This window comes from Acipenser ruthenus, chromosome 16, assembly GCF_902713425.1.
Source record: "Acipenser ruthenus chromosome 16, fAciRut3.2 maternal haplotype, whole genome shotgun sequence".
Lineage (NCBI taxonomy): Eukaryota > Metazoa > Chordata > Actinopteri > Acipenseriformes > Acipenseridae > Acipenser > Acipenser ruthenus.
The window spans coordinates 28,640,690-28,665,849 of record NC_081204.1 but is presented as its reverse complement, the minus strand read 5'-3'; the positions used below and the strand labels follow the sequence as shown (position 1 = coordinate 28,665,849).

The following is a 25,160-nucleotide window of genomic DNA, read 5'->3' as shown; positions in this document are numbered from 1 at the left end:
AAAGTTACAGAGCAGAACAAAGTAAGTAATAGGGACTGTTACCAGCCTCTTACCAACTGACCGCAGGCACTGGATGCAGTTCTTTGAAGTGGCTTCAGAAGAGATGGATCACAGGAATGATATACTAGAAAAGACGATACTAAAGATTCAGGACTTGTCTAGTGCAGGTGTCTACCCAGAACGGCTGTACTTCATTTGAGTTGTCTGGGTGACCTGCTGTACCGTTCAGAAACCCAAGTGCATACTGTATAGTAGAGTCAACTAAACCTGCAATTATGTAATATGGTACAAGTCAAATAAAATGCAATCACCTTTTAAATAATACAAAAAAAAAAATAGTACGATATACAAGCACCATGCTTTAGTTGACAAAAACTACAAAAAAATAAATACTGCTAAATAATTGTTTGGACCTGGATGCTACTTACCTTGTTAAGTGAAAGAACACAATGTCACGTATTCTCTCAGTCAAGGAAATACTTGGAATCATAAAGACAACCCAAAAAACACACACACATTTAAATAATCCCATATACAAAGACAAAAGCTTTTTTCTTTCCTTACATGGCATACATATATTTTTCAGCCACGTCAACCACAAACATGTGTCATCCTCAAAATGAACATTCTAAAGTTTAGAAATATAAAACTTTGACTTGCCAGGGAACTGATTCTTATCTGGCACAAAAATAAGCAATAAAAAAAATAGGATAAACATCTGAAAAGCTAAATTAATAAAACTGCACAACTTATAAAACACACACAAAAACTGACTGTTTTATTTAAATCGCCCATGAACCCTGCTTGTTGTAATCGACTGTGGTTCATGCCAAGAACACACCTAAACCACACCTTATTATCAAAGAATTACAATATTCAACAAAAACAATTTGTTCCATTTTTTCCTCAGCAGCTGGCAGCACCAGTTAAATATTTTAAGTTCAAGTGTTATATATCGTACATGTACATACAATTCAGCATAAATGTGCATTGAAAATACATTTGAAATACTGTAATAGATTTCTATTTCTAACTTTTTTTTAACAATTGGTAAGAAAAAAGAAATACAAAACAAATGGTGCAGCAGCACACAGAATCAGGGTCTGGGGGCAAGATTATCTATTTAATCCACAAGATCCAATTTTATGACATGGCACTTATTACCACCTTAGGGGCAGACTTGCATGAAATCCCCACCCTCACAGACTGACTAACTAATCTCAAACACTGCGTGAAGCATCAACTAGAAATAAAAGCCACCAGAACAGTACTATGGGAAATGTAGTTTATATAAGTTCTTGTGCGCCAAAAACATGAATCCCTGGTTAAAACTACAGATCAGCAGCAAAGCAGAGGACCCCTCCCCATCCCCCATTAATGCCTGTGCCAAAAATAATCACAAGTACAGTAAATACAGAACAATTGGATCAGAACATTTAATACTTACATAAAGCTATGTTGAGATTGCTGCTGAATAAAACAATTTGTACATGGCCGATTCCCAGTCACACAAAAATTTAGTTTTATATTATGACGTTTTTTATATTCTAAAATAAATTGGCTTTTAAAAAGTCTGAAGACCCTAAAAATAATTCAGTGCATTACTCTGTTATGCAATCACTGGATGCAGCAATGAATGTACTTCAATAGGTTCAGCTTGTTGAAACAGTACACAGTGCATCAGGTTATGAAAAAAAAAAAAGGTTTCCGACAATTACTGGTAGCTCAACTGTTAGCATTAAAGTACTGCAGTCGCTTTGCTCTCGCTACTGTAAACATAAGGCTCCACATATAGTACCTTACATATTCTACTCTAGACAAGTTAGCATTTCAATTAAAACACTTTGTGGGGTTTGATTCTTAGAAATCTATTCAAGGCCAATAGGTTTCTATGGTCGTGCATGCCCCTAGTATTCAGTCCTTTACAATGGTTTTAGCATGTGCAGTCTAGAATGAATATAGACTTGTGAAATTTGGGAGTTTTTGGTAATCTAGGTAGGATACAAAGACCCTGAAATCCCCAGCTTGACTGGTCATATATAAACAAGTCTGCACTGGTTACAATCATACTGCATACCACGGATACTTGACATTTATAAATCTCACCTCGTTTAACAGGCTAGTTAACAATACATTTCCACCTTTGAACCTGCTAATCAGTCTAGAACATTTTGTAGTTCATTACAATGAAGAGGGCATATCCCAGAACAACGAATACCAAGCCCTGGCTAGACAAAATAACACATGGTTCTTAATAACTATCACTGAACGGACTAAAATACAGTAACATTTTCTTCTAGACAAATTACCAATTGGGATGAGCCTTTTTAGTCTGTAATTTCTTAAAGATGAATTTCCACAAACAAATTCATAGCAGGAGTGCCAAGTGGTTTGAGATTGATGAGAAGACAGTATTATGGGAATTCATTTGGGACAATTCACTTAACCTCATTATACTTCATTCCTACATGCTGTACAGGTAACATCAAAATGCTGTGACCAGAAACAAAGAAAATACTTAACTGCTCATAACCACATAATACAAAATAAATTAATTTATTACAGAAAGTCCCCTATTTTAATATTTATTGGCAGTTACTAGATGAATTAACCAAGTGCAATAACTTTGAAAATGCAGATTGAGCTCATGTTTAAACACTGATGGGAGAGCAATTTGATGTTGGGTGTAAAACCAAGAAATAAAAAAATACATCTTGATTTAACAAGATAACAAGAGCCTCTTGATTTCTGTATATTTGAAGAGAAATGCAAAACAGCCACGCTACCATATCTAAAGAATCAGGAGGCTGTGTGGTCCAGTGGTTAAAGCAAAGGACTTGTAACCAGGAGATTCCTGGTTCAAATCCCACCTCAGCTACTGACTCATTGTGTGACCCTGAGCAAGTCACTTTACCTCCTTGTGCTCCGTCTTTTGGGTGAGACGTAATTGTAAGTGACTCTGCAGCTGATGCATAGTTCACACACCCCTAGTCTCTGTAAGTCGCCTTGGATAAAGGCGTCTGCTAAATAAACAAATAATATTAATAATAATAATAATAATAATAATAATAATAATAAGGTGCTGTGACCTAAAGTCCAATGAGTGACACGTAGGTGGGGGCTTTATGCTGGCTACACAAGAAGTGAAATTGGCTTCACCAGAGTCCCAAATGAAAAGCAAATATTTAAAAGTACTTAAGAAAATAGTTCTGCTAGTGAGCAAGAAAGTATTAAAGTATTCCTTGGTTACTGATGCTCTGCTAACACCTACTGCCCGAAACTGATATTGCAGTTTTAGATACATTCCACCTTCCCAAAAGAAAAAGAAAAAAAAATAAAAATCATACAACTCATAAACAACAATTCTACTGGTCTCCAACTGCAGCTATGGGGAAAGGGGCCAGTCTATTAAAACTCATATATATATCATGTTCCTGCATATTTAGTGGTTAGAATAGACCGTCTCAAAATGAACAGTATGGTTGAACTTATGCATTTTAATAGGGCAATAACATTTTACAAAACACTTAAGCAACACTACTTTCAGATCACATCAACTCTTTTCAAAAAAAGAACTCAGAGGGTCACATGTATTTTGCTGTCTGCAGTAAATGAAGACTTTTATTAGTATGAAGCAACAATGTCTAGGACTAAGTAAGTGCATTTCCATGGTCCGCACAGGTCTGTATTTTTTTTTTGGTGGAAGATTTGTAAGCTGGACAGGTTTATCTTAAGAAAATATATAAAAGGCAATTTGTTGAAACAAAAAAGCTACAAGCTGAAGTCTGTGTGGTGCATTTACCCATAGATAAACTTAAGCTTTTCTCTATAGGGGATAAAAAAATGGAGCACATATTGTTGCATGCAGCTGCGTGTAAAATAAAATAAAACAAAACAAAACATAAACTAACCCGGTATCTTTTGTGAATCCGGTCATTCATTATCTAACCAGACTCAAACTGAGGGTTAGGGACACCCTGGGAGTTGAAAATCAACCCTATCACAAGCAGACCCCATTGATACCATCTCAAAGAGTAAGCTCAAAATAAAAGATGCCAGTATTCTGGTTACAATGCACTGCCAGATTAAGAATAATTCTTTGTGTGTGTGTGTAATATATATAATTATATGCTTCCCGTCCCAGGTTGAGGTGTAATAAATAGTACAACTTATCAGTTACACCTGGGCACAGCAAGGTAGTGCATCCCTAATCATTTATTTATAGTTGGGGCCAAGAGTAAGAGGCATTATATGACTTACTTGTAAGAACCAAGGGCTTGAAGCAAGTAGACAAGTGGTTAGAGTTCAGGCCTGGGAGGCAGACTAGACTAGACATGACATGACATGACATGACTATCAGAGGCAAGCCACTTCACAATTTAAATGTCAGGTCCCCTTTTAGAAGCAAGTTGATTATAAAAATACATGCTGGAAAGAAATAAACAATTTACATAAAAGGTGTTCCATGTAAAGTGAAGGTGCATAAACCAGTGGTTTAGTACTTCAATGCCAAGAATATTTAGCATCTACTGTACAGTACCACCGTGTTTACTAATACTACTGAAATACTTTTAACCAGTATTTTTCACAAAACTCTTCTTCCTTGATCGTGTATTGCTAAGACTATTTTTACCTCTTGATCTACAATTGATTTTTATGACTATGAATTCTACTGACTTCATTGCAAAATCATGTTTTATTTTAAACTTTCCTTTAAAAAAATAATAAATAAATAAAAAAAAAACAGAATAAAAGGACACTGTAGATTGGACTGTCCAGAATAAAAGCCAGGGATGGCTGAATGGGTTAACTCTATGGCCATCTGTAGTTTATTGTAAAATATACACGGGTTACAAAATATCTAGAAACAATGCATGTCATTGAGCAAGCACACCAGTTTGTACACTCACTGCTGCTCTGAGTTTTATGCATCAGCAATATAAGGTTTATTTAGGGAGACAATAATATTTAATTGAGGGAAAAAAAATAAACAGTGGGGCAAATGTATACAAAATGTTCAGGGGTTCAAATAGTTTGACTCAAGTCTCTGAAGATGATGTAATCTGAAGTCCTTTCATAGCTAAAGCATGTAGACATGGTGGGGTTGGTAAGGGTTCGCACATCTAGATCTAAAATTCTTAAGGCTACCGATATGAAAATTGTGTATGTTTCCAAAAAGTTGGAAAAAGCTCCAACCCAAGTCTTAATGGTAACATGAAACCTGTTAACTAAATACTTCCTACATGAGGTACCTAAAGCTTCCGTTCTAACGATTAGCTGTTAATAAGAATCCTTTAAGATGTATTCGATTCACACTGCACTGAGAGAAACCAACAGAACGGACTGTCACAATGCAGCTGGAACCTCACAACCTTCTTCCCCATTTTAATGACATTTGAAATGACAATGTATTGATTATGTATGACAATGTTAAAAGGAAAACGAAAGCTTGTGTTTTGCAGTTATCCCAATTGATGAGACGCTGTTTAAAGTGGAAAGGACAGAATTAATTTCAGCACCAAATTCATTTGTAAAGCTATTTTGAAATAAGGAGGGTCTGGTATTTGAACCGCTGAATATTTAAGATGAGTGATTCTTTCGCTTCTAATCAAGACAAACCAAAACGAAAGACAAGAAAGCCAAACAGAGAGCGCAAACACATTTCCCCCGCCCCCACCTCCCTCCCTTGACTCTTAATACTTCTGACTATTATTTTTCTTTTTTTACAATGAATGAAAATATGTGAATCAGCACTGACCAGGAGAACAGTTCACTAAAATGGATCATCATTTACCATAGAAACAATCTTCCCAGCCCCACCCCTCCGACATCCCCAAACAAGGAAAAAGAGGGAAGAGTAGGAAGGGGCAATACAACATTACATTAGAGCGTCTTTGTGGTGTCGCATTATATGCTGATTCTTTTCCGAGGGCCGCCGGAAACCCTTCTTGCAGTAGTCGCACCTGTGGGGATAGTCCTTGGTGTGAATAGATATGACATGTCGTTTAAAGCCTGATGCGTCCGTAGTGTTATACTCGCAATACTGGCACTGATAGACTTTCCTGCCACTGTGGGTCTTCATGTGCTTCTTGAGTTCATTCTGATGCCGGAAGCCCCTTTTGCACCGTTTGCATTTGAACGGGAGGTCCTTGGTGTGGACCGACAGGATGTGGCGACTAAGCGTGAAAGGGTCCGAGATTTTGAAGTCGCAGTGCCTGCACTGATGGACCTTCTTGCCCTTGTGTGTCTCTGAGTGCTTCTTGAGCTCTGAGGGCCGGTGAAAGCCCTTTTCACACACTTCACACTTGTGTGGGAAGTCCTTGGTGTGAACAGAAATAATGTGCCTTTTCAGGTCACTGGAGTTGGTGCTCTTGTGGTCACAGTGTGGACACTGGTGAGTTTTGTGGCCCTGAAAGATCTCTGTGTGTTTCTGGAGCTCCTTGTCATCAGCAAAGGCCTGTGGGCAGTGGCCACACTTGTAGGGCAGATCAGTGCCATGCTTGCTCTTGATGTGAGTCTTTAGGTTGGACTGGTCAGCACAGCGGAACTCGCAGTGCTGGCACTGGTACGGCTTCTCACCCGTGTGTGTCCTCATATGCTTCTTCAGCTCAGAAGGGTGACGGAAGCCTTTGGCACATTCCACACAGACATGAGCAAAGTTTTTGCTGTGGACGGCCAGGAGATGGCGGTTTAGCAGGCCCTGCTCGGCAGTTTCATAGTCGCAGTACTTGCACTTATGCAACTTAGGCTCCTTATCACGTAGGATGAGTTTGTTGGAGCTCAGGGGACTGGCCTCCCGATAGCGCCGGGTGTACTCCGTGAACTCATGGACCTTCTCTCCCTTAATGATCAGCTTGTGACTCTCCAGGTGGTTGTGAAAGCTGACCTTCTTGTTTGTCGTGAAGTCGCAGTCCGTGCACTGGTACTTTTTCTTGAACATGTGGTCCGGATGGTTTTTCATATGCCGTTTCAGGAAACCCCGAGATTTGAACTTTTTTCCACAGATGTGGCAGGGATACACTGTCAAGGGCTGCCCATCCGGACCAATGATCACAGCTGGAGAGAAGACATTCGAAAAAAAATTACATCACCTCTCACTCATTCAAAATAAACTCATATACCTTATGTTATACAGCTGTATCTGTAGCAAAGCTTCTGTGATACCACTACCAAAAAAAAATATTTATTTATTTTTGTCAAAGCAGTACAGACGGTTCACTATTTACAAATTTAACTGATTAGACAAACTTTCATATTGTAGCTATTCTAGCAATGAATGAAGCTGGTTGGTTAATTATCATATCCTGTTCTCTCTCTCTCTGAAGAGTGTCCACCACACTAAGGTGGTGTAAAATGTAGGTAAGAATGAATCAGAACCAAGCGCTCAGATGTAGGTTCCAAACTGATACAACACGCCTGAGACACATTAAAGAAAGTCCAAACAAATGCAAAAAAGGTGGGCTCTTACCTGTTTGGCACTGCCGGGTCTCTCCCCTCTTCCTTTTCCTGGCCTTCTGTTTCAGCACCCGGCTGGTGCTGTTGCTGTCGCTAATCTGTAGATACTGGGTGGCAGTACCATTTTTGTTTTCTAGCCTGGTGTCCAGGTTGTTACCTGAGGGGTCAGTAAACAGTTAAGTTCCTCCTTACTTTAAGTAAGAATGAATTTTCTATGATTTATTCATTATATATATAAATTATTTTTTTTAATTTATAATTTTGCCTGTAGAAAAGAAATATATTTGCCAATCAATTCTTAAATGGTTTGCATAAATCACTGTATAGAGTACTGTAAATGAACAATATAACAAGTATAATGGTTAAAACATCATTTTTTATTATTCCACAGAACAAATGTGCATTGTCACCCTGGGCAGAAGGACAACAGGATTTTAACATTCCTGATTGTGTACCATTCAACTTGTAAACTAAACATCTTGACCAACCTAAACCAAAAACTCTCTTTCTAACAGCAGTGTGGAGTAGTGGTTAGGGCTCTGGACTCTTGATCGGAGGGTCGTGAGTTCAATCCCTGGTCGGGGGACACTGCTGCTGTACCCTTGAGCAAGGTACTTTACCTAGATTGCTCCAGTAAAAAACCCAACTGTATAAATGGGTAATTTCTTAGCAGTCGCCCTGGATAAGGGCATCTGCTAAGAAATAAATAATAATAATAATAATAATAATAATAATAATAATAATAATAATAATAGTATGTCACTGTATGGCCAAACTTTGCTTTTGATAATAACAGAAAACACTTCAGCATACAAGGGCTGCACATGAATATATTTACCATAAGCAGCCGCCCAGGCCACAGGGACAAACGTCTTGTTGATGTTGGAATCATCCATCTGAGACTCTTGGATGGAAGGAGCCTCCTCCTCTCCCACGATCACCTCCATGTAAACCTCATCTGCAATCTCTGCACAGTCTGAAAGGGGACAGAGATAGGGTTGAACACTGATATAGGAGGCAGACACTGCCAAAAAATGGACAGGGGTTCAATCTACAGGACGCCAAGTTGGTATGAGTGGGCCTTTGAATACACGTCATTTTCACACAGTTATGTATAATCTTGTCTCCCGATGCTTACTGATATCTTCATCTTCCTGAGAGGAGTCTTTGACCGCCATGTAAACCATCTTCTCTCTGTGAAGCCTCCCCACTCCCCCTGGCTCCAGCACTGCATGCCCATTGTGGAAATCACTTTCTGTCACAACCTCTGTTCCACCTTCACATAAACATAAACACAAGAAGCATGTCAGGGTTAGGAAGGGCCTCTTAACCCTTTACGGTCCTATGTCGGACCTGGTCCGACATTGCAATTATTCCTATCAGGTCCATTGTCGGACCCTGTCCGACATCATCAAAAAAACGCAAAAAACGGGTTTCTAGTCGTTTTTTCTCAGGAAAAAGTCGAGAAAACCATTCAATGGCCGAGTGGGAGCGACAGGAGCCGAGACAAGCCGATTAAAAAAAAAAAAAAAAGGCAGGCTTCTCATGAATAGTCATACTTGCCCTTGGCATCCCATATGGGCAGTCATAAGGAAACAAGCTGGCTGTTACTGTATCAGCGCACAGAGACTATCACGGACATTTGCAGAGCTTTTTTGAGATGTTATAGTAATAAAATAATGACTTGGATTGCATTACTGAGGAGTTTGGTGATAAAACGAGTGATCAGGAGATGATTGATCGGTATGTACGACTATTATCATCATTTATTTCTTAGCATATGTGAAAGCGATAGCGAATGAAAGGGTGGGGCAGGGCTGGAGTTGCCTAGTGAGTGCTTTGTTGATATGCAGGGCCTTTTTAAACCCGTTTGACTGTGGAAAAAAATACTTTTAAACAGCGTGTCTAAAATTAACTGCGTGTGTGAAAATAAATTGGACCTGACACACCTGACGCACACTTAATAAATGGACTGCGCGGTTAAAGAACTGACACTGAAATTGTGAAACTGCTAACACTCAGAGCGGCATGAGTAACATCAAAACACTTAAGACAAAACTCCTAAGTAGACAAATGTTTTGGCTACTGCCTTCAGTGTACTGATTAAAACTGTATGTGGTGATATTAATATATCAGTTAGGAAGGGATGGCCCCTCCCTACATTAGCTGTATGTAAAATAGACCCGTCATTATAATTAATCTGTTAATGGTGGGTGATTAGGAGTAGGGAAAAGATGTGAAAGTGTGAAAAGGGGCAGGGGTGTTAAGAGTGGGGGATTTGCCAAAGGTAAAGGAAAGTGGAAGTTTTAGATCCATAACATTCATCATGTACCTATTTCCACATCATCTTCAGCTTCAGCCTTAAAAATATATACTTTGATGACCTCTGAACCATAGCCGTCTTCTTTCGAACAATCGCCCTGCGTCATCTCAGTGCTTATCTTCAAGTTTGTGTTTCCAATATCAAGCTTCTCCCCTACATCATCCACTGTACAAAAATAAGGATTACTTTGTTAGTTACGTAAACAGTGCCCAGCATAGTACGGAATGCCAAGTAATATGGACACTTAAAAGATAAAAGACATTAAAAATACATAAACATTGCTAAAGAGTATAGCGTGTTTATATGAATCAACAGAGTTCCTGACCAGGTAAGCTTCAGAACATTTTATTGCAAAGTTATTCCACATCATAAAGGAGGTACTTATTGCACCATGTTATTGAATGGTTACCAAGAGAGGGGAGGGTAGAGTAATAAAGCTGAGCTCACAGGAGATCATCAGGTAGTCCTCAGACGTGCTCTTGCCGTCCTCATCATCCTCAGTTTTGATGGTGACGGTGGAAGCTGGCATTCCCTCATGTGTTTGGATCACTGTCTCTGAATCTGAATTTGTAACCATCACCTCCTCAGAGACCATCTCAGATTCATGCACTACATGGTGGTGCAAGTGTCCATCCTGGTGATGGTGGGATACCAAGTCGGCCACAAAGACCTGGTCCCTCACTTGCTCAGCAATCAGGTCCGTGGCCAACACGTGGTGGTCTAGGGCCTCTTCGATGGCCACCTCTGCCCCCAGCACAGACTCGGGTAACATCACCCCCTCTGTGGTCACTTCGTCCCCATGCTCAATGTCCGGCCCCTCAATCACCTCAGCCTCCAGGGTGATCCCCTCATCAGTCACCACATCCGAAACCAGCACAGCCTCTGGGACAGACACTACGATGTGGTCACCGTCAATATGGGCCATGCCACCCATGCCTGCCACTGGGGAAAGCGGTGCAGGGTGAGTGCTACATCACAAATTATTATTATTATTATGTATTTATTTTATTTTTTTAAGGGATGTGCACGGCTCATATGCTAGTAAAATGTTGCCCCCACCTCTTAATAACATCAAGCTAGAAAACTATGGCACGCATTAAAATATTTTTGCAAACATATACATAATCGATATGTGCAAAGTCAATCTATAAAAGTGCAATAATGAGGTAAGAATCATGGACAGCAGTTTCAGTCATTCAAATTAATAATGCAAACACTTCATAATAGGGATGCTAGATTCAGTTTAATTTCCTAAATTTAAAGCTCTGGGATTAAACACGTTTAAACTAATATATTGGGAATTTTTGTAACCAAATCAAAAAAGCCATCATTGAAGTGCTACAATATTAATGTGGATGAGACTACATGCATTTTTATAAAAGAATAAATCTCACACTCTGCAGATCCTACTGTATAAACAACCTCTATTTCATATCTTTGACAATGGTTAAACATTTACCCTTTGGAAAGAGTTTAAATGATTCAAATTAACTATTAACATCTCTATTCTTCATTACTTAAATTCCTATTAGAATTCAAATTAACATGTTAATTTAATAAATAAATAAACCCCTGATTACTAAAAGGAATCAGTGTGAAATGATACTGTTAAAACATGTGGAAATTGGGCTCAGGTACCTACCAAAGTCCTGCATGATCATTGTGTGCGGCATTTTTAAATCCTGCGATTGTAGTTCCAACCCCCCACCTCCTTGGTCCATGATCTGCTAGTCCCAGGAACTACAAAACAAATGATTGAACAACATGGCTTATATTAACTGCATAAACATGCAGGTCTATGAGAAACAGTAACCACACAAACAACAACAACAAAAAAAAACAGGACTGATCAACTGTGCAAAGGCAAACAGGACACTCTTGATTTTCTGGTATTTTTATCTGGTAAAAACAAACCTATTTCCCCCATTTGAATGAATCCACCAAACTCAATTACAGCCCAGGTCATGGGAGTGGATGGAAGTGTTTCCCATTTGACAGTTGCGAGGGTTAGGAAATGAGCTTTATAGGTCTCAGTTTACTTCCTACAGGAAACACAAAGTATAAAGAATTAAAAGCTTGCTTACCTTCACATTTGATCCAATGTTCTCACAAAACAGAACGAGACTTAATGCCGGTTTCTTTTGTTGCTCAACTGCAGGCACCTATAAAAGACAGACTGTATGTTACTTTCAGTGATTTGCTAAGACTGATTTTCACGCAACAACAAACTCCCAATTTGTTTGTTTAGATTGAGTTTTATTTCAAGTAAAACCTGTCACAGACAACCAGTCTTGGCTCTCTATAAGATATAAAGTAGCCTATTTTCCTCCCTCATGTTGTGCACTTCCATTTGCTATGTTGCTATGAAAACTACACATGCACACTCCATGAGATGCAACCTCTTTAAACCGCGCTGTTTAGAATAAAACACAGGTTCTTGAGAATAGAGTTAAAACATTACATTTTAGGGTTTCCGTTTTGCAACAAATTACAGTAATAAGCACGTAACCAGGTTTTAAAGCTATTTTTCTTCATGCGTGGCCTTAGCACATTTGGCATTTTCAGAATAGCTGCTTCTCTGTCTCTGGTTTCTATAGCAACTGGTTATGATGCTCTAGGGAGCAGCAACAGATCAGGACGGAAGATGACATCCTCCATTATAATGCATGGAGCCCAGGTGACCACCTAACAATGGTGAAAGATCCTAAATCAATGCTCCCAACCTGTCAAATATGCATGAGACTTAATAAGACACATTAAGCTGACTGGGCCCTGGAACAATAGGAGAGTAAAAATAAACTATCCCAACTGGAATGCATTGGGGTAAACAGATGACCAAACCTAAACCATGTTAAGGACAACTGACAGTTTTCATTGCCCATGGGAAAAATGTATACAATTTGATATGAAAAGTGACAATAAATATATTAAATCAGCTAGATTTCATTACATTTTTCATGGCACCCAATTGGTGTCTATAATTCTGACTTGGGTGTCAATGCAAAGACACTAATTGGTTCTCTGCATGCAACTGGTGTTTCCTAATATTGGCTAAGTGCCAGACTTGAGGTAAACCTAGGATGGCTGTATTTAATCAGAAAAAGAATTACTACTAAACAGCATTCACGCATGAATAGGTTTTCCGGCCAGCATGCTAATCAAAATAATTCATTATGTGTGTTGGAAAAAAACAAATACATGATCTGCATAAGATTACCACTAATGCACCCCCATAAGCCAATTATCTAGTACCAGTGCCAAATTTTGTATACCTTCAAGTTCACTAAAGTGTATAGGTAATCCTCAGACATACTTTATATAAAAAAATATATATATAATAATAATAATAATAATAATAATAATAATAATAATAATCTTACAGCTTAAGCCAATAACAAGTATTTCCTATGGAACCTGCATGTGCCTAACACAAATGAGGAAACAGTACATTTAATTACAATGCAGTTACCTCCCAACATGCACCCATTTCCTGCTCTGGCTGACATAGTAACGATGCCATTACTTTACATTACATTACATTTTTCACCAGAGGAGCATTTCAACTGTATGCCTTTCCTAACTGGTTAAACTGAATGAATCTGCCCATTTTGCATATGAATCCAGGCCATTCTTTCATGTGCTTTTTTTTCTGCAACATAAGGTATTTGCTCCCATGTATAAACCTCAGTAGGAAAAACACAAGGAATGAGACCCGTTCTTGTTTTTCAAACTGATTGCAAGGCGATGTATAGGAAATGTATACATTTCCTGCAAACGCACACCGCAAGCCATTGTAAATGCAGCACCAGTGTTCGTGGAGACACTGCATTATACCAACGCTTTGTCCATTCTGACTTTTTATGATTGAGTACAGCGCTAACTAGCAGTGGAATGAGCCCCCTTCACGCGCTGCATTTGATCAGCTTGGATGATTTGTACAAATAATTTCCACCATGCATAAAAAAACACACTGCGCATTTACTTATGTATGTTCGTTCAGGTGTTTTTTAAATTCTATATTTCAGCATAGCCAGGTGCAATGCTTTTCTGAACAGTGTATGACTTAAATATGTTGTACAGTTGGGCTAACACTGGGACAAATAAACAGTAATAAGAATATTATATATATATATATATATATATATATATATATATATATATATATATATATCAGATTTTCATTCTCATGCTGTTAATGGTGCATTTTTACGCTCATTAAAGCACATCATGTGTTTCATTATTGAACTACACACTTTCTCCAAACGTTTAAGTACCTCTACAATAAAATACAGATCCAAGTAATAATACACACCAGTACAAGACATGTTTTATGTAACGCATTATCACATGATGTACCTTAAAACACACAAATGTATATTTCCAGCACCAACAATTTTACAATTTTAGTTTGTGATAATTCCACATGTTTTACATACCGGTAACCAGTTTGAAAATTGTACACAAGTTGAACAGGTGCTTAACAATCTCTTATTTAATTTCTTAAATAAATAAATAAATAAATAAATAAATAAAAGACACGGTAACAAAGGAAACGTTATACGGGAATTATTAAATGTTACATGTATATTAAATTTGCACGAATAACATTGTTGGTGATATTATTACTAGCTACAGCAGGTAGGCAGCAATGCGATTACAACCTGCCGCCAAAACGACATTTTGCGTAGCAGAGAATAATACAAAATATGAAATATGCGTTTGCTGAAATTAAATACACCGTGTATGTAAAAGGTAACGATTAAAAACGTGAAATCAAAATGACTAACAAAAACACTGCAGGTTTTAAATGATACCTTCCCTAAATTGTGAAACCCCGTTCATCTTAAATCAGGCTAGATACAGTGTCTGCAAAATCGGGGAATATAAAACGTTATTAACCAGATCACTTTACAAAGAAAAGCAGCAGGAGCAAGCCGTTTTGCAATAACCCGGTAACAGAAATATGCAGCGCTTGATGCATTTGTACAAATTTTAAAGAAATATGTGCTAGCTAACATTCAAGGGTAGCTTTACCGGTATGCTTTTCTAATGATACGAACACAAAAATGTTGCGTGATCGACCTTGGGAAGATCATTTTTAACCATTATTTATATCACGAAAGTATTTTTCCTAATTGCACACTGCCCCTTTGATCTGCCCTATCAATCTCAACCCCCATATATCCCTCTGCAGCAGACAGACCAAAAAATGTCCGCTTCCCTTCCTTAATTAACTGCAGGCAGTTTGCCATCAGACACATTTCAACAACCAACAATTCACGGAACCATTCGTATCAAGAGACACGGGGCATGCTTGATACGACATCCAGTTATTCGACTTTTCCATCGTCATTTAGACTTCTATAGCTACAACAAAACAGATGTGGTAGTTCAATGCAGATGGAGCCGCTCTGCGACATCCATCGCTCGCCGACATCTTGATTTCCGCCATTTTCTATCTCCTCCTGCCGAAATCAACTAATTTGCTTAGAAAAACGCACTACCATGTCGTTTTGTAAATAACACAATGTGCATGTTAGACATTCTCTCCCACTAAACACAACCTCCTACCTCCGTAAAACAAGCCCACACCGGAATATAACTTACAATTTTACAAAACACGGCGGGAATAAGGCCGCGGCTATCTGTTTTTTTTTTTTTTTTTTTTACAGCGGGCTGAGGGAGGTCCCAGGGCCCGCCGCCTGGGCCTGGTTAGGTCTCCCCGCCGACTCCCTTAACGGGTTTCCCGGTCGCCGACCCTGGTTACCTGCTTTCGGATTCTCCCCCTTCGGTCTTGAGGAAGCGTTTCTCCCTTCTTTCTTTTGTCTCGGGCTGTTTTGCTTTTTTTTCCGCCTCGCGGACACCGCGGCCTGCACATTCGGGATTCTCGAATTCTCTTTTCCAGGCCTGGACCAATCAGGCTGCTCGCTGACAGGGGAGAAGAGGGAGGGAGTACAGGGGGGGGGAATAGCGCGCGCGGCCTCCTCCTCTGCCGCCGCCGCCGATCCCTGCCTGTTTACGTCACTCGAGTGAAAAGTGCTCTTCTTTTTCTGGGTTAGGCGCTGCTTTAGGGCAGCTGAGTCGAGAACGGGAGACTGCTGTTGTAATGTATAAATGGCGATTCTTTAAGGGTGTGTGGGGAGTAAAGCAAATAACACTGTTCTAGATTAACACGGTCAGTAGCCTCTAGCCCGTGCGTAAAAATGAAGCGGTGATTGATTATTTATTACAATTTAAAATCTCGAGTCTGGTTTCACACAAATTCGAGTTCGGTTTAGTGGCACCGATTTTGAATAAACATTTCAAGGTTAACGAAAGCCAGATGTTTTGATGCAGATATGGTTTATCGTGATTGCTATTGTTAGTAACCGTGTTTGAATCTGTCTACAGTGCATGGGGCAAGAAACAGCTGGTTTACAAGAAACAGAACCAGTTCATAAATATTTTTGGCCGAAATCGAGTGCGTATGATGTATTTACAGTGGGAGACAGTCCCAACGGAAAACCGTACAAGTAGTGTGATTTATATGGAGAATGAAAGTACAATAAAAAGACAGCAGGTTTGTAATGTGATCCACTATGGAAATTGTGTGCAACTGTTAAGACACAATCAGGCCTAAATCCTAGAATGCTTCACTGGACAAGACATGTCTGTTTCCACTTCAACAGTACGCTGGGATCTGTGTGTTCTTACCCACAGTAAAAGCCATTCTATAGTATAATGTATTCTATAATATATACTCTGGCCAGTAAGAAATAGAATGGCCTTAATAGTGGGTAGGACCACGTAGCTCCTGGATACTGTTCAATAGTTATAATGTGTTGCATGACATGTGACCACACCAGTTTGCATACATTGTAGACTCTAGTTTATTGGCCAGTCAGTGTTTTATAGCAGGGAATGAATGTATCAAACACCACTGGCTTGTTTCACATATCCCGATTACTACTAATCTTGAAATACAGTACAGTACCTTACCTTTGGTAACATTAAGGAGTGTAAGGTAAGTGCTGCTCAGAGTCTGTGAAACCAGCTGCATAAAACCGATTTACTAATCTGTTACTGAATTAAAATAGCTGTTCATACAGAAAATAAGTAAAACAAACAGTGCACTGGTGCAAAAGCATCATAAATGTGTCTCTTAAAATTTATTGAAGTTTAATTGTTTGCAAAATAATTTTATACATTTTATTTATACTACATATTCTGCCATTAAGTGTCATATGGACGCAATTCCCGGTAAGCAAGCCTGACTGGTTGTGCCCAGCCCCTGACAGTTACATTTGTTTAATGAATCTGTTGCTCATAGATTGCTGTATTGAGTTATTTATAATACTGACCCCTACGGATGAGACAAGGCAAAGGGAAGCTTAAACTGTATTACTGCAACAAGCCACTAAAATTATTATTATTATTATTATTATTATTATTATTTATTTCTTAGCAGACGCCCTTATCCAGGGCGACTTACAATCGCAAGCAAATACAAATACATTCAAGTGTTACAATACAAGTCATACAATAAGAACAAGAAATACAATAATTCTCAAGTGTGACAAACCACAATTCAATAATACAGCAGATAATAGTGATGGTTACATCAGGATATGATTAAGAATAGGCCTGACTGTTCCATTCTTGTGTTTGAGAGTAAAAATGCTCACCCCTGCGTTTCTAGGGATTGGTATGTTTTGATAGACCTAATTTAATCTTTAAGGACTGTAATGTGTCATTCGAAACTTTATTGCTTTATTGTAAACAGAACTTTGAGCAGAAGATGACGTTAAACAAAATAACATGACAATAAATTAAATCTTATTGTACATAGCTGTCAATATTACAATATTTAGTAAAACATGATGATGTATACTGTTTGTGACAGTGGCAAAACAGTACTGAGATTATAGGATAGACTTTGTCAAATAAACGTAATAGAAACATGTATTTGGTTGTTTTCTTACCCCTCCTCCCTCCCTAGATTCCCCCTCGTTGTATGCCGAGTAGGTTGGCAGAGTTGTTGCCAAGAATTGAAGATGGCACTTTGGGGAACGCCATAACAGTGTGCTGTAATCCTAGCTCATCTCAACATCCGCTTGTCAAGGCAATCAGGCAATCACCTCGTTCTTCTCAGCATCAGCCAGCGCATTTCATTAATCGTTTGTTATACGTCACTTATCATTGAAGTTTGATTTGCCAAGGTTGATGCACTCATGTTACAGACAGAAAAGAATCGTTCTCTTTTTGGTTAAATGTCATGTTCTCGGTGCTGACACATCAGTACTGGTAAGAGGGTCTTGAAGCTGTGCTTGCCCTCGGTAGCCGCTGCTGGGGTCTGTAGTCTGCTGGTGGGAGGCTAGTGATTCCGGATTCCAGTTTGGGGAATATTGGCACTGCACCTTTCTGGAAATGAACACGGATGCAACCTTTGTTAGTGAGACAAATTCAATGAATACTGTTCTCCTTCTTGGGTTAGTGGAATGGCTATTGTACTAGAATATACAATTCAGAATAGATTTCCACTCTACTGCATCTTTATTGTAAAGGGATATCATAGGCAGAAGCATTTTTTAGCTTTTGGGAAAAAAAAGTAACTGACTGATTTAGCCTGTGTAAATGACTGTCATCTCAGCTCATTGAATTGAAAGGAAAGGCAAGATCTGGGTTTTAGAGTCACGTGTCAGCTTATAATGTAAAGCATACACAGTTTAAATCACCTGTTTCAACCACAGGGGTCAGGATTCTGTTCATAGAGGGCGCTACTCTAATGGGCACCTCAGCTCATTGAATTAAAAGGAAAGGACTGGATGCGAACCCCAAACTACATGGTTCAAAGATGAGTGCTGTACCATTCTACTAAAGAGCAAGCTCTGTAGTCAAGAGGTAAGTACGGGTCTTATGGTGATGTAAGTATTATTAACTCATCAGCCGCTTGGAGGAGGTCCCATACCGGTGTGATTGTTTGCTCACCACGTGTCTGGTGTGACGAGGGCTTTATATTTTTATACGAAATATGAAAAAAAATATATACTTCCAAATTGCCAGTTTGTGCTGTCTCTTGCATTAGACGCTTTGTGGATGTGTGGCAATGGTGAATAACAATGGCGGCTCACTCACCGGTATGGGCCTCATGACAGTGGAAGGCAGTGGCTGGATGTAGTCATCGTCCCCTGAGTTCTCAGAATCAGCCTGGTAGGGGTTGCCTCTGGGAGCCGGCTGGGGCGGGCGGCTGGAGTACTGCATACTGCTGGAGCGGCCCACACCAGGAGGTTGGCTGGACTGGGATGCCAGGAAACTGAAACAGACAAACAAAGAAACACGTAAATACAGAAGGGTGCTGATGCTGCTGAAAAAATTGCCATTTGCCACAAATAAATGAGTTTGGGATTATGAAACTCCCCTACCTTTGGGGCTTGCTTGGAGGGGTGTTCCGTGGGGGTAGATAGGGCCGGTTGTCTTGCTTTTGCTGGGCTTGGGGGACTCGGTAGTTATCCAATGGCTGTGGACGCTGGGAGTTCTAAATAGCAAAGAAAGAAAAACCACCAATCAGTGTCAGCAACCCTTTTAAAAGTGTAGCGTGGGATGTCTAAGGTAAAGACAAAATTACTATAACTTTTATAAGATATTTAAACAAATCTGTAAGTGGATATAAACCACTTTGTACAATTACTGTATACTGTAGATTTTATTGAATGTGGTTTTAATTTGTGTCATGTCTATATCAATGGTTATCCATGTTGGAGCAAAGTCACACAGGTTTGCCTTGCAAATCTGCCCAAGAACTCCACAGTAACTCTACAGTTTCACAGCAATATTTATGACTTGGCTATGGAATCATTTAAAGCAGGCTTAACAGGTATAATAAATAATGAACTCCTTTAGTACCTGAATGGAGTATTACTTGATCCAGATAAACAATATAGAACATGCTTAAAGCAGAGACCTGAAAGCTACAACAGGCTTTGGCTCATTTAAAGAAAGACAAGCCAGCTGGCAGGCAGCAAGGCAGCCAGTACCAGGTATTAGTCTGTCCTCACCATTCTTTGCGGTGGGTAATCTATGTGTTTATTGTATACATCTGGCTCTGGATCAGGTATGAATATAGAGTTGTGGTACACATTTTCTTGAGGAGTGTTCCCGCTTGTGGTACGGACTTCCTGTCTCTTCAGATTCCTTTTCCTAAACACACAGACACACAAAAATCTGGTCATAATATTAATGTAATGTTATAGGAGACTACAGCCAGGGACAGAAGGCGTGTTCAAGTTGCTCGCTGGCTGTGTACAGTTTTTTAGACAAGCAACATTTTTCACAATCCCCTCTTTTACTCTTTTACTCTTTGTACCTCGGCCAGCATTCAGCAATGAAGGGGATAGACCAAGTCTCCCAGAGAAAGAGAATCAAGGCCATTTATTGGACTAATAATACAAAATCTGAACCCATTTTTTGTCTTCTAAGATACAAAAGAATATGAGCTCTACGTAAATCAGTTTGATTCATGCTGTATTACTTACCCTTCCTCCTCATCCTCTGGCTCCCCCGAAGGCTTCTTAAAGTAGTGCACGCAATGAAAGACAGTTCCAACACACAGCGCAAGAGCTATCCCTGGCAGTGTAGCAACTAGAATCAGGTTTGTCAAGCTCCACTTCTGGTCACAGTTTTCCCCCATGTACCAGAAATCTTCACCGCCGCCTTTGTAGTTTTGACATCTGAACAAAATGTATAATTAATACAGCCTCATTTTGAAGTGGGTTCTGGCAAGACAACACAAACAGACAGCAGCACTAAACTTTTAATTTTGCACAACAATTAAGAATAAACTTCAAACAATAGTGTAATTGCTCCTACCTATATGCCAAAATATTTAAAGGTTATCACAGTTCTCATACTACTGTAGCTGGCCAGCTGGCCATGTGCTACCATTGCCTCTGAGAACACAACCATGACATTGCCAGTCCACTGCAGTGCCATTCAAGATCATTTGGTAAGGGCTGTCTCCTCTGTAAGGGTATAGTTAATTGAATGCAACTCCATTTGCTATGTAGATCTCATATGTATAGTTTTGAAAGACACGCATCAGAGCAAACATCTTTTCAATTTTAAAACATGGTATCTGGCATAATACTAGGTTAGAGAAAACCCTGTTTGCTTGCCTTACTTTCAAGTAACCTTGCACTTCCTTGGCTATTCCACTGGAGAGTGAATTGTCCCCAACCATTCAACACCCTCTTTACTGTGATTACCCAACCAGCTGCTTCCCCTTAATGAATGACATGCTTTGCAGCTAGTAACTTGCTTTAATCCCAAAGACAATGCTGATAAAATGACCCAGGAAGTGAGAAAGTAACAAACTATGTGAACGACAGCGATGCAAATACATTTTTAAAATGACAACACTGCATGACAGGAAGATTTATACAATGGAAGTGTATGACAGGTAAGATTTATACAGTTATTTTGTTATCTGCATCCACTTCAATTGTTGCAAACTGAATACAAATCTTAAAATCTTACCTGCAGTAGGGCTTTTTATTTCTACAATAACAGTTCCCATTAGAACAGTTAAAATCTTGAGCTTTTTCACACAGTTGAAACTCAGCTCTGAATCCGCAAAATGCTAAAAAAAAAAAGAAAAAAAGGGGGGATAAACATTGGGCTGATAAACATTGCTGCATTGTGAAGCCCTATAACCCTCTATCATTTTTGATATTGCCATCTCTAATGTATAGAAATCATTGTCAAGTATTATTTGCCTCCTATTGGCCGGGGGCAGCAAAAACATACGGTAACAAATACATAAATTGTTAAATTAAAGAGTAACAGAAGACACAATCAATGTGAGTGATAAAAAGTTAAGAGATTCAAATTCAAGTCCACCAGTCAGCAACTGCCCCACAGACAATACTACTCAATAATCGTAACATTAACAGCCATCCCTTCTGTTCAGCCCAGAGTATACAATTGTGCCAAATTGTGCAGTGGTTTTGGATCACTGAAGTTTACTATGGACTAGATTCCAGTCGTCTGAATCTACACCCTTAGACATATTACCTTTTTAATGAGTTGCATTGATTTGTTGCTGAAGTAGTAGAGGTCTGGCAAGAAAGTTCGACAGTGGTCAACTTGACTTAGTTCCTTACAGTCTAACCAAAGAAAATTAATCTGCAAAAAAATGTTGGCTAGTAACAAGCGAAGAAAATCTTGGCAGATTATTTCCTCTGAAGTTCCTGCTTTGATTTTGTTTGGTTTTCTGGAATCTCTGGTGAAGATGCCCGAGTGCCCTGTATCATGCTAAGCAGAGGTTTGTTACAGGTGCAGTAAATGCTGAACAATTCCTTACGGTCTGGAGTGGTAGAAATGTTTGTGGCAGCTCTAGGAATAGTTAGCCCACTGGATGTCTGGCCAAAGTTTGCCATCAGGAGAAGTCCAAGCACAAGGTGTACATCCATTTCCATCAACGAAGCAAACCACAAACACCTCTGTATAGCACACCCACTGAACAAGAACTGGGGAAAACCAGGCTCTGCTTTATACATAACACCAAGGACAAAGATTACCTAATGGCATTTTAACAGCCGTGTCACGGTAATTAACTTTACCGTGCTCTGATTTATTTCATAGTCAAAATGTCCTGTTTATTTTATTTTGTATTGCTTCCCTAAACAAAGCTCATATACCTGTACTGTACTATTCTCCATGAAGTATTAGAATGGGGTGGAGTAATGTACATGCCTCTCTGTTCTTGGGGTGTATATCTTGTTTAAAAGGATCACGTACCCAATTCACAGGAGGTTAGGGAACTGAAGAACTTTTAGTTAAATGTTAAATGTTTTGGCCTTTAATGGTAACAGCATATGGGGGGGGGGGGGGGTAAACATAAAATCATATAGATCTAAACAAAAATCAAGGTAAAAATGCAATGTTACTGTTAAAAACGGACTATGGGAAACGGACTATGGGATGTTTGCGTATGATAACCTTTGTACACAAGGATGTCATGTTTTCTTATCTAAGCCAGAGTTGTATTCAGACCTTCACTGTTTTATTTACATTTAAAGGACTCCCCTAAATTATCTCTATAACCCCAGGACTCAATAATATAATATAATAACCAATACCCCTCTCAACGTATTCCTAATAGATTTCATAAGACAGCCTCTGAAAGCTAATTTCATGAGGCTGAGGAAATGTTATCTTCAGCTGAGCTGTAAGGAAAATACCAAAGTCTTCCATTGGGGAAAACTTTTGAATCGCTGGTTAATAAAAATCTACATGAAATTGCAGGTTAAAGTAAAAAGATTAGCAGTTTAAGGTCTATTGCTGTGAGATCACATTTTGCTAACGTTTTTATGGGGTCCATGCAATTATATACACATTAGCGTCAGCACTATTTAATCCGACCCCTCCCACAACAAGCTCCCCTGGCAGATAAATAAGAGTGACAGTTTCATGAAACATCCACTAGATTGCGTAGCTGAACCAGAAAACAAAAACATAATATCGAACACCATTACACCAGAAATATGACATTATTTGTATTTATTATATTGCATTAATTTTTGTATATTAAGGGAGTGATAATGAGGTTTAGAATCCCAGTGTAATATTTATAGACTCATAGCAGCTTTGTAAACCAGTGCTTTGAACAATTTTAACAAGACATCGAATTTAACATCCTACCGCATCCTAGCCCATAGTCTAAAATCAGATGTGCTTTTGTGTGAATATAGTCTTGCGCATTTATATGTGGGAGAGTTGAAGCAAAGGATAGATCAAACCAAAAACTTGGATTTAAGAATACAAATTACATTCAAATGCCAGCCCCAGCTGTTCTATAGATATGAATGTAATTCAAACAGGTGTGGCTGGCAGAATTGAAAGAACAAGTGCAAAGCAAGTTTAAAGCCAGGTAATGGGGGATTTAGAGAAACAGGAGCAACAGAACCCAGAACCAATAAAAATGAATATAAACATGATACATATAAAAGCGAAATGTAAAACAGCAACTGAAGATACTTAAGTAATTAAATACCACAAACCTACACCTTTTTATGCATTAAAGTGGTCAGTATTGTGATGATGCATTGACACACCTGTTTTACTGTATGACCAGTAGACTTTGAATCAATTGACAGTACACGTATGACAATATAGGAGAGGGGCAGCAGTGTGGAGTAGTGGTTAGGGCTCTGGACTCTGGACTCTTGAACGGAAGGTTATGGGTTCAATCCCCAGTGGGGGACACTGCTGTTGTATCCTTGAGCAAGGTACTTTACCTAGATTGCTCCAGTAAAAAAAAAAACCCAACTGTATAAATGGGTAATTGTATGTAAAATAATGTGATGTCTGTATAATGTGAAATAATGTGATATCTTGTAACAATTGTAAGTCGCCCTGGATAAGGGCGTCTGCTAAGAAATAAATAATAATAATAATATCAATTGCTGTATACTTTGGGAGTGGTACATTGTTGATAACCTTAACAAGAAGAAAAAACAAACTGTCAATACAGCTTGATGGACCACATTATTAAAGAGCACAAACAGCCTTGAAGTTAACTGGAGCTGAAAATATTTCTAAATACAATTCCTCTTGCTAGGAGACAACTGTGTATTTCCATTTGCCCCATCAAAGAAGAGTGTTGTGAAAAAAAGTTCAGCTTACTCCACAATTGATTAATGACTACCTGATACACTATTTCTCGAGGCAGCCTCTTAATTACTGGTTTATCAACACTATTGATCCACAGCATACTGTACAACTGTATTAAAAGTCTGAACATCTACAGCTTAAAACTATCTTTATGGAAAGTAGACATGCTGGAAATGTACAGTTCATGATAAGGAAAGCTATACCCGAGGACAGTCCTGACATCACGAGGCTCATTAAAGTTCACACACTTTTCATAGCTTGTCATAATTTATGCAGCCCTTTAATTTGACACAATGCATTTGTGTCATGAACAACAACCATAACTACAAGTTAAAACAAAGTAAAATGATACAAAAGTTATTATTTAACTTAGTTAAAAATAAATTCCAGGTCTTTAAAGTGATAAACTGCTGCCCTTGAAATGTGTGTTGGTTTCCTGGTTCCTGGGAAGCCATACTGATCCATGTTACAAAATGCTAGTTATCACATCAATATTTACAAAAATATACTTAATCTTATATTTTGACAAGCTGTTAAAAAAACAAACAGATAAATTACTATGTAGCACCAAATACAAAATCTTTGAATACTTCTGAACACATGCCCTAGGAGGTGAAGCTGACAGAGAAGGGTAAATGATGAAACGCATGTCTACGTTATAGACAGTTGTTTAATTGTTATGTGCTGTACTGCTGCTTAGAACACAGGTGCTCAGATATTTATTAGGCATTAC

General features: G+C 38.8%; 2 protein-coding genes across 4 annotated transcripts; both read right to left on the bottom strand.

The window, feature by feature from the left end:
- Positions 1-4,772: 4,772 nt before the first annotated feature.
- On the bottom strand, positions 4,773-15,869 carry LOC117412349 (zinc finger protein 711-like). 3 transcript variants are annotated; one of them, XM_034903827.2, is made up of 9 exons: positions 15,546-15,869; positions 11,863-11,940; positions 11,421-11,518; positions 10,226-10,720; positions 9,788-9,943; positions 8,594-8,731; positions 8,294-8,431; positions 7,469-7,612; positions 4,773-7,056 (listed from the first exon to the last, which is right to left on the bottom strand). In XM_034903827.2, the coding sequence occupies exons 3-9, from the start codon at positions 11,497-11,499 to the stop codon at positions 5,879-5,881; spliced, it is 2,328 nt and encodes a 775-aa protein (XP_034759718.1). In that variant the 5' UTR covers positions 11,500-11,518; positions 11,863-11,940; positions 15,546-15,869; the 3' UTR covers positions 4,773-5,878. The 3 variants fall into 3 exon arrangements, with proteins under 3 accessions (XP_034759718.1, XP_034759720.1, XP_058845282.1); XM_034903829.2 differs by lacking the exon at positions 15,546-15,869 and adding an exon at positions 15,386-15,477; XM_058989299.1 differs by lacking the exon at positions 15,546-15,869 and adding an exon at positions 15,350-15,371.
- Positions 15,870-16,918: 1,049 nt separating this feature from the next.
- LOC131697829 (uncharacterized) lies at positions 16,919-21,367 on the bottom strand. Its single transcript, XM_058989302.1, has 6 exons — positions 21,290-21,367; positions 20,290-20,484; positions 19,813-19,954; positions 19,180-19,292; positions 18,893-19,070; positions 16,919-18,178 (listed from the first exon to the last, which is right to left on the bottom strand). The coding sequence occupies exons 2-6, from the start codon at positions 20,442-20,444 to the stop codon at positions 18,053-18,055; spliced, it is 714 nt and encodes a 237-aa protein (XP_058845285.1). The 5' UTR covers positions 20,445-20,484; positions 21,290-21,367; the 3' UTR covers positions 16,919-18,052.
- Between the last annotated feature and the right edge of the window lie 3,793 nt (positions 21,368-25,160).

Bases quoted from the DNA above. Each gene is read 5' to 3' on its own strand.
- LOC131697829 (XM_058989302.1), bottom strand. From the start codon at position 20,444: ATGGGGGAAAACTGTGACCAGAAGTGGAGCTTGACAAACCTGATTCTA. The intron at 19,293-19,812 runs GTGAGGACAGAC...TTTGCTATTTAG, and splicing joins ATTACCCACCGCAAAGAATG to AACTCCCAGCGTCCACAGCC. The intron at 19,071-19,179 runs GTAGGGGAGTTT...TGTCTGTTTCAG, and splicing joins CCTCCAAGCAAGCCCCAAAG to TTTCCTGGCATCCCAGTCCA.
- LOC117412349 (XM_034903827.2), bottom strand. From the start codon at position 11,499: ATGGACCAAGGAGGTGGGGGGTTGGAACTACAATCGCAGGATTTAAAA. The intron at 10,721-11,420 runs GTAGGTACCTGA...CGCTTTCCCCAG, and splicing joins AATGATCATGCAGGACTTTG to TGGCAGGCATGGGTGGCATG. The intron at 7,613-8,293 runs GTAAATATATTC...CTGACCCCTCAG, and splicing joins GGCCTGGGCGGCTGCTTATG to GTAACAACCTGGACACCAGG.